General features: G+C 44.2%; 1 protein-coding gene across 1 annotated transcript; it reads left to right on the forward strand.

Annotated features, from left to right (window-relative positions):
- The first annotated feature begins 709 nt into the window (after positions 1-709).
- ino80da (INO80 complex subunit Da) lies at positions 710-9796 on the forward strand. Its single transcript, XM_083682433.1, has 10 exons — positions 710-936; positions 2492-2738; positions 2862-3667; positions 3844-3949; positions 4036-4260; positions 4442-4551; positions 4780-4913; positions 5039-5265; positions 5391-5548; positions 5908-9796. Exons 2-10 carry the CDS (start codon positions 2521-2523, stop codon positions 6933-6935), a joined length of 3012 nt encoding a protein of 1003 aa, XP_083538559.1. The 5' UTR covers positions 710-936; positions 2492-2520; the 3' UTR covers positions 6936-9796.
- The last annotated feature ends 324 nt before the right edge of the window (positions 9797-10120 follow it).

Below are 10120 nucleotides of genomic sequence, written 5' to 3' on the forward strand. Positions count from 1 at the left end.
CAGCTTGATCTCAGACTCAATATGTTTATTTCAACCCTAACTATTGAAAAAGATTAAAAGCTTTACCAAAAATGTGTAATAGCACTATCAATGCCTATTTATAGGTGCAAAGGTAGGCCATTGAAAATACATCCATGGTCGCAGGATGATGACTAAAGAGAGGCAAAAAGATCAAACAATAGTAACAGTGTCGGAAAATGTAGTAAGCATATCAGGAAATGTCCGTGATGAAAGAAAGACACAAATAAATTAACAATAAGAAGAATGTTACACATTTAGATAGTTATAATTGTAAAAAAAAATAACCATAGATGTAAAACATAAATTAATTAAGAGAAGCCAGAAATTTAAATCTGATTCGCATCCAACTTTCTCTTGTTGACGTTTGATCGGCACGTGCTGTATCAGCACTGGGCAACAGTGTTGCAGTGAAGAACTCATTCACACACAAGGAATGATAATGACATCAACCATGGCCAGATCGAAATGGTCATTTGTGACATTTGTAATTTCTCTATTTACCACAAGAAATATTCAATATTTAGATGTGCAGCTACGTCAAAGAGCACCGCCATCCATGCACTAAGCAAGACACAACATTGCATTTCTTCATACAAAGTTGAATTTCCAATATGGTTGGAGAGGTTGTTGTTGTACAGTGGACTGTTGTCATGTCCCCGCAGTGCCGATAGTGGTGCTGTGAGGAGTCTGCTGTGGACTGAAGTAAAATCCTCAGCAGCCTCCTACTGCTAATATTTGCTGTGGATAATCTACATTTACATGCATCAGTATTTTAAGTTATATTGTTTCCGAATAGGAACAATATTAGCATCCTGAAATATCGAATATCGATGCACAAGTAACCAAGCTGATTCTAATAGGCATTTCTACTGTCTACCCGGAGCGAATACCTTATACAGCCTATACCAATTGAAGGTAAGCGAAGCCACTTTACAGCCCCGACTTCGATTTTTGCCGAGCCCAGTTATGGAGAACGACTAGTCGGTTGCGTTTACTAACCGAGGCCGCGGGATTACAAGGTCTGATAGGCCGTCACGAACATTCCGTGTTAAATATTAATTTGTGATTGTGATCTTTAGCTATCATACAACACACGATTCGGATAGATCATTTGGTCTTCTACAAAACACATGCCACCCCGAAGCCGTATTGCTGATCGAAATGTATTTATTTCCTCATTAGAAAATGATGGGATGACTTGCAGGCAATATTTTGTTTTGAAGGCCTTCGCCAAAGGGCCTCTACGCCTCCCTTGCCTTTGTTTGGAACTAAATGTCTACAAATTATGTAGATTTTTGTGAAATCGTATTGAATTAAATTGTGAATTTCTAAATATAACCTAATATATGTCAATTTATAGTAAGTGCACATAGTATTTCATAGAAATATTTTATCGTGTATAATCTAGCTAATGTTTCCGTTTCCTGGCTACCGCTACTTTTGTGTTTTTAGCGTAGCTAGCTAATGCTTGTAATGCTTTTAGTTAGCTAGCATTTCGGTTTTCGAGTATATTAATAGCAGCTTACCCTGCGTATATAGTTTTGATACTAATTATATTGCAGTTTGTTAATACGTTTCCATGTGTGTCGTTTTTGTGGCTGAAATATGTAGTTAGTATTCATAAGCAATGTTCATTTTCGCTAGTAGCTAGCTAGCTAATTAGAACTGGGCAGAGAGCTAGCTTGATACCTCATAGCTAATATTTTGTTTTGGAAATGTACGATTTGCCACCTTGGCACCACTAATGATGCTAGCTATCAAGTTTATTGCCGAATGACTTATTGAGAAAAGGGCCCTTATTAGTGTTAAATTATACTGTCAAACTATTGCATTTGAAGGTGAGTAATGTGTGCACATAATCAATTTGCATTGTAGTTACAGGTAGAACTTATTCTACAATAAGTGTGTGTGCATCCTCATTGACATGAATGTGTTGTATCTAACGTCACATGTTATAGGAAATTGTAACGTGCATCACCTATTTTAGGCCATATCTATTTGCTTATGCCTAGCTCATGATGATTCCATAATTGACTGACTGCCCTGCCCAAATGCTGCTTCTCTAATCCCACCTGCACAGAACAAACCCAATCAACTGTTAACATTCTGATTAGACCACTTCATACATGTGTATGGAATGAGTGCTACAGTGTCATGGTAACTAACAAACACATTTAAATGAATAGGTCATTAAATCTGTTTGCATGGAGGCAGTCAGCTGTGGAGAAGAGCCACAACAATTTCTTTTTTTAATTATTATTATTTAAAAAAAAATTTTTTTATACATGATTTAAACTTAGATGTAGGCTAGTTAACAACAGCCAAACTGTAGAGACAGGTAACCTTCTGTAAATGAGTTAATTTCTCTACTCACTTGGTTGCAGAATGTTTTGTTTACATATTCAGGGTTAGTCTGTGATTACTGTTGGTGATGCAAGACTCACATTCTTTTCCTGGCTTCTCCCATCAGCTGATGTTCTCAAGGACAAGAGTCACGTGATGTATGAGGGCAAACACATACACTTCTCGGAGGTGGACAATAAGCCATTGTGCTCATACAGCCCTAAACTCTGCAAGCAGCGCAGACTAAATGGCTATGCCTTCTGTATCCGTCATGTCCTGGAGGATAAGACTGCCCCCTTCAAGCAATGTGAATATGTGGCCAAGTACAACAGCCAACGATGCACCAACCCTATCCCCAAGTCTGAGGACCGCAGGTGAGTGTTGGGTCACAATAGAAACATGTCTTCTGACTGAAGACTACATACAGGTCTTTGCCATTTAAATGCTCTATACAACAGTTGTATACTGTATGTTAATGATGTGTACTTGGTTCACAGATACTGTAACAGCCACCTGCAAGTTCTTGGCTTTATCCCCAAGAAGGAGCGGAAAAAGAAGCATGATGCATTGGAGGAGATGCGCTCACGGCCTCACCTGGAGTCAGTGGCTCTCAACATAACTGTTCCCTCATTGGCTCTGAAAGCTCCCAATGGTCTGGATGAGCTGCCTCCCTCTCCACCCTGTACCCGCCTGCTACCCCTCCCTGATGGGGAGCTCCTGGACCCTTTTGCCTTTTACGAGGATGACACGGACGGGGAAGAGGGCCCTCCTCGGAAGGGCTCCACTGTCAGGAAGAAACTACAGAGTCGGCTGGTGCTCAACCAGAAACTACAGCTCCACCATGACACTGACCTCCTCCAACCACCTCCAGAGCACTTTAGCCCCTCTCCGAACGCACGTGCGCATCCATCCTCCCCCCTCCACTCCCATCTCCCCCGTCAGCAGACAGGACTCCTCCAGCCTCCCCAGCACTCGAACATCCCCTCTTTCGTCCTCCAAGGACAGCAGCAGGGTTTATTATGCAAGCCAGCACCACCTCAGACCCCAGCCTTTCTGCCTCCCAGGCTACCCCCCAACACAGCTCCCAGTCCGGTGCAGTCCTCCACTCCTTCCCTCAGCAGAAAAGTCCCCTTCACTGCCCCCCCCTTGCCATCCAGTAGCTGGGACAGTGCTCAACAGCATGTGGTGGCCATGCACCCGGCTGCCTTCTCACCGCCCACTGCCTGCCTGGCCAGGTTACAGCATCTGGTGCAGCTTTGCTCCCAAAGACATCAGGAGCATGGAGACCTCTTCCCCCATCTAGGTACCTTATTACATAACTCACATACCGCTTTCATAACTGGAATGTATTTGCATGGTTAGTGTGTATGTATGGCATGTACAAGTCTGTGTAAGATATTACATGCATATAGATGATTTACAGGATGCTGCTGAGCCAGAGCAGCTATACTAACACTTTACTAATACTAACTATTTCAGGGTTGGACTGGTCTGAAGACAGTGCAGAGGATGATGAAGAAGAGGCAGAGAGAGTCCCACCACATCATTCCTCCTGGAAACTACCGGAGGGGCACCTGCAGGACATGTAAGTTACTTCTTTGCTTTTAAATATTTATTCTGACATCTGACATTGATGAATCTTAATGGCTATTGTCCATTTTTCCAACACAGCTCTGATGAAGATGTTGGAGGCTCGCGGAGAATGCGACTGGCACGTCTGTGCACATACCTCCAAGACAAATACAAGCATCTCTGCAGGCAGGAGAGGGCAAGCATGCGCCAGAAGAGATACCGCTATGCCTTCCGCAAAGCCATGCTGCACGCTGCCAGTAAAGACCCTGACTGTGCTGGCCAGCTGATGCAGGAGCTGCGCAAGGTCTCCCGAACTTCCTCAAGGTACCCAGAATAAACACCCATAATGACTGTACCCTCCATTTTAAGCAACAGAGTCTGACCAACTATCATTTCTACTTGAATGTCCAAAAGTCTGTGACCTCAATAATGATGTTCTGATGTTTGGAGTGGAGGGAGTGTTGCTGTGGTTGTGGGCTCAGTGCTGATCTGTGTCTCTCCTCAGTGTGGGGCCAATGGGGCAGCAGGACATAGAGACAGGAATCTGCACTGGCAGCACCAAGGGCCAGGCCTGCACAAACAGAGCTCTGCCCTTCACCCGACACTGCTTCCAGCGTATCCTTTGCACTACTCTCATCCATGGCACACTGGACTGCTACAACTAAACTGCTACAGTGCCTATTGGAGAATATGGCCATTACAAATGTTCATATAAGAGTGTTGTATAATAGGTTTATTGGTTTCTTTTTTTGAGACATGATTCATGTGTTTACGCATGATTCATGCATCTTGTCAGACTTGTCCTGTCCTCTATTGGAGTATTTCCTTCATGGTTTTCTGTAGACATCCTGTTGAATCGCTCCCAGCAGCTCTTTTCCAGTTGCACAGCCAAATTTGCCGATGGACAACAGTGCTCCATCCCTGTGTTTGACATCACGCACCAGACACCGCTCTGTGAGGAGCATGCCAAAAAAATGGTGAGTTCCTCATGAACCACATCACCTCTAATGTATGTCATGAATACCTATAGCTTCAACATACCCTCAGGTTCTGTTTTAGCTTCCCAGTAATAGAATACTAATGCTGTGCTTTTGTTGTATAGGACAATTTCCTGCGTGGAGATGGTAACCGAAGAGTGCAGCACCAGCAACAGCAGCAGCGTAAGCCACGCAAGAAGACCAAACCCCCGGCGCTCACAAAGAAACACAAGAAGAAGAGGAGGAGAGGGCCGCGGCGGCCCCAGAAGCCCATCCCCCCAGCACTGCCCCAGGGGAACCTAGGAATGCCCTCCTCCAGCAGCCTGACCATGCCCACACAGGCCAGCATCAGGTCAGTCACTGGGAGCCTCAGCTTGTCTGACTTACTCTCTTCACTTTCACAGCTCTGTGGATATTCACACAGCTCTCTTAGGCTAGAAAATGATGTCATCTTTTATGTTATTTTTTTGGTGGCAGGAGTCCCTCGACCCCCGAGCTGAGCACAGACGAGCTTCCTGATGACATCACCAATGACATGGCAGACATTCCAAATGACCTTGAGCTGAACCAGGAGGACTTCTCAGATGTGTTACCCAGGCTCCCCGATGACCTGCAGGACTTTGACTTGTTTGAAGGTACTTTCATGTATTCTTATTGTAATTGGTTTCACTGTTGTATGTCATATGCAGGTAGTTCGTTGGTTTAGTTTTAAGTCACATTCAGGAGTTTATGTCTCAACCTCTCACATTACTTATTGATCACTGAGATGGTAGGTAGGTACGTCTCTGACACACCCTCCTCCTGCTGCATATATATATATATATACACACACACACACACACATCTACACACGATGATTGATTGCTATTAATGGGCCCAAAGTATTACACAACCTCCACCATGAGAAGGTACAGGTGTTCCTAATAAAGTTCTTGGTGAGTGTATATATCTATATACATGAGAGAGATGTATGTGTGTGTGTGTGTATCCCCAGGTAAGAACGGAGAGTTATTACCCACCACAGAGGAGGCTGAGGAGCTGGTGCGTGCGCTGCAGGCCATGGGCTCCTACCCAGACTCCCTGGTGTGCCTGACATCCATGGCAGACTTGGCACCTACAGACGGAGTGGACCATCGGGCCATGGTCGTGTTCCCGGGACCGGTGGTCCAGCCCGGGGGGATGGGGGACCTTCTGAACGGACGCATCCCACCAGAAAACTTCTCCAGCCTGGAGCTGGAGGACAATCTGCTGCACTCTGCTGGGGGTCATTTCCCCCCCTCGTCTCAGCCCCCAGCCCAGACCCCTCCCTCAGGGCCCAGCCTGACCACCTCGGCCCCCACGGCCACCCCTTCCAGCACCCTGCTCACACAGAACCCCCTGGCAGAGCGAACGTTTTCACGGACACACCCGCCCCACATTCTGGCCAAGCCCGAGGCGCCAACCCCGTCTCCCCAGGGCAGCCACTACAGCAGCGAGCACGTGCCATCTCCCTACAGTGACCACATGTCCTCTCCCCATGCTAGCTCCTTCCAGACAGACTCTCCTCTCCTGCTGGAGGTGCCTCTGAGTGGGGTACCAGGCCCCCCGCGCTCCTCCTGGAACAACCTCCCCATGCCCCTAACAGACCCCACACAGTTTGGCAACCTTATAGGACCGGAGGGCCACCTCATATCCACCTCCCTGTCCACTCCCCCCTCCACCACCCACTCTGTGACTCTGCAGCCCATGGCTGCCCTCTCAGCGATGCCCCAGAGTGGCCTGACAGGCTTGACTGCTCCCCCCGCCCCCTCGTCCTCTTCACCCTCCTCCTCACCACGCGACCTTCTGACCTCCACCCAGCCCAAGCAGCAGCTCCCTCAGTTCAGCGCTGCCTTTGGCCACCAGCTGGTCTCCCACAGTGGAATCCCCAAGGACGTGCAGCCCAGTCACAGCTCCACAGCGCCCCCTACTGGCTTTTCCATAGCTAGTGCCACTGCTGCAAGTGCCAACAGTGCAATGCCCCCCTTCCCACAAAGTAACTGAAAGTAAGCAGTGTGCAGTAGCTGCAGGTCAAACAGTGGACTCTAGAAACACATTCACTCAGAGTTTATTCATTTAACCATTTACTTCCATCTGCTACAAGTGTGCAATGTGGTAACTGTGCACTATTTTATCTCGATTTTGCACAACCTCAGATATTCCTCGCTGTTAAATGATTTGATGATGATATAGCCAATTGGCCATCGTAAAGGGTATGAAGAGGTTGTTTCCCTGTGTGAGTCCACTGGTTTGATTTGTATGCAGCTCCAGCGTTACACCAGCAGGGGGAGTTGTTGGGAAGACTTAGTGTGGTGGAGGTGGCTCAGTAGAAAAATGAACTAATGAACATTGGTGGAAGGACCTTAGGAGTCAAGATTATTCCTATCATAGTGACGGCAACAGTGCTAGAGAATTCAGTGACAAAGCCTCAATCAGTGGTCTGTTTTTTTTTTTTGTATTTCCAGTTTAGTCTTGTCTAACAGCCATCAACTATATCCTGCCTTGCTCATATGATCATTGCATTAGTTAATTTGTCTCTCACACATGGCTCCGTTCACCTTTTGAAAGAGATTCTAGTATAAATTGTGGTTTGTTTGTGACCCATTATGAAGCAAACTATTCTGTGAAGTCTTATCATGAAGTAGAGTCCCACCCTCCAGGATTTAACAGACACAGAGAATTCGCCAAACCACTTTTAAACAGCTGTTTTTATATTGTATATAATTGCTCTTTTATTAGTTTACTCAGAAACTTAAAAAAGATCTTTTGACCTCACCATTGGTTCTGGGACTCCGTATGGGTGGCCTATTAGACACTTGAAGGTAAATCTGGTTACTTTAAGCAATAAACACATTGACATACTCTATTGTCACAGTATTGTAATGTAATTGTATTGGTCTCCACTTTATGTATCTTCACTATGTAATCCAATCTGATGTGGACCAGAAAATATGTTTGGGCCTGTATAACTCTGTGTCATAAACCTGTTTTTTAAATCAAGGCGAAACTGATAAATAGTTGTCTGATAAATAGAGATTTAGACTGTCGGTAACAGACTGTTGATCAGGTCAGACCAACTTCTCTTGGGTCATACTGAGTAGTAAATGAGAAAAAAACAACACTTAAATTGATTGGCAAAGGTAATGATGGCCAAATCCAGGGGCTTTAGTGTCCACAACTCTCTATGGTGCTCTCTGGTCTCAGTATATAATGGCCTTTCTAGGGACATGCATGCATGTGGTCCCACATGAGAGAGGAATTCTCTTAACTTCAGGAACCCAGTGGTGGGACAGAAAACGTAGATATCAGACCCAACTTACCCAGTAGAAAGACCAAGAGAAAGATGTGTTTAACTAGCAGTCTATATGGATACGGTGAATGGGTATATGGACATGTGAAATGAGAGCCGCCTTGTTTTACCCTCTGTCAGCTGTCTGTCTGTGTGGTCGTGTGAAGCCACGGTGTAAACTGGTGCAATGAGCATGTCTGAGTTATAGCACTGTCTGTTGTACTCAAAAGCTCCAATATCAGGTGAATTTTAAGGTCAACGATGCATGGTAACTTGGGTCCCAATGTTGACACTGTTAACTATATGGTTAGGGAATGAGGATGAAATCTACCTGACAACTCTTCCCTATCTGGTTTTAATACCTATTATTACAGCAGTGAAACCATGGGTTTTGGTAGACTTTTTTTAGAAACTGAAAGATTCTCAGACATTGTTGAGTATTAGATATATTTATAGAGTAGCAATCTCTCTACATTGGGTTATATTGGTGAGTTAATGAGTGGATTGAAAATGAAGTAACATAAAAGAAAAAAAATATTGTCCTTTGCAAAGTAGTCAATGGAACCGATGTTTGTGGAACACCTCTTGTTTTAATGGCTATCAAAATTCTTGTAATTTCTCTTAAAAGTGGAATGATCGATGTTTGTGTACACTTTGTCATTTACTTTTGACAAAATGTCTATAATTATGTATGACAGTATTTTTGATAGCTATTAAACTCCAGCAAGCAGTTGCTGCTGAAAGACTGGGATTGCATTGGGCTACAGTTGAGTGCAAAACCACAGTATTTCCCCTCACAGTGACTTCTGGACTGTTTAGATCCACCCATATGCATAATATACCATAACCTATAAGCAACACCCATAATAAGATTGGGATTAAACATACACTTGTATGACACACCTTCCTAGGACTGTAGTAGGACCTTGCTGTTCCCAGTAGTCCCCATATGAGTCAGGACACTAACCAGGCCCCACCTCCAGCTGTGAGAAGGCCCAGTTAACTCTCACAGTTCCAAAGAGACAACATAATAGAGTAGACATACAGAACCAGACCGGACACTTCTAAGTTTCTTTTCCTTTTGCTTGACCACAGCATTGTCGTTCCTAGATGTACAGCCCCTAGGAATTAGGTGGGCTGGAATGTTTTTTGAATTTGCGTAAGCAAGACGATACTGCTGTATTCACCAAGCATGAGATTAGATTCATTGCACAGTTAACTCCCCCACCAACCATATAGAACAAAATCAACAGGGCTCTGTAGGCACTTGTAACTGCTTGAAATCTGAGAGATGGCTGACAAATTCCTATACTCATTGAATGTACTGTATTACTGTTTTTAAAGATGATAGGATGAGCTAATAATAATCTAGTCACCTTTTGTTATTGGTCCTTGTTTAATTTGTCTAAGGTATTTTTTTGTATACAAAGGTTTACATTTTTATGTATATTTTTCTTGTGTACAAATTATGTAATATGTGTATAAACACTGTATGTAATATCTGTATATAGTGTGACAAAATTTGATCTTTTGTTTTTGGATGTATAAATAAAACTTGCTGTGAGGTATTCGCTGACATTGGCTGTGTCGTGTTTTTATTTCCATTGTTCCCTGAACTGGCAACCAAATATTGATAGGGCTTTGAGATTTGATTGATTGACATGTTGGACAATTATAACTTGAGAAAAAGGTAGGCTATTTGGAATAGGTTTGTCCTAGCCTTCTTGGTATCACTGTAATTCAACAGTAGATGAATCAACCGTCAGATCTGTACCAAGAAACAATAAAAGAGCATGTATAGGCCACACTCTAAAAGGCCAACAAACTTTGACATTGCAACAAAGAGCATGCCTTAATTGATGACTAACACAGCCTTGTGGTTTTGGCCCCTTGAATTGTA

The sequence above is a fragment of the Argentina silus genome, assembly GCF_951799395.1.
Source record: "Argentina silus genome assembly, chromosome: 12".
Taxonomy (NCBI): Eukaryota; Metazoa; Chordata; class Actinopteri; order Argentiniformes; family Argentinidae; genus Argentina; species Argentina silus.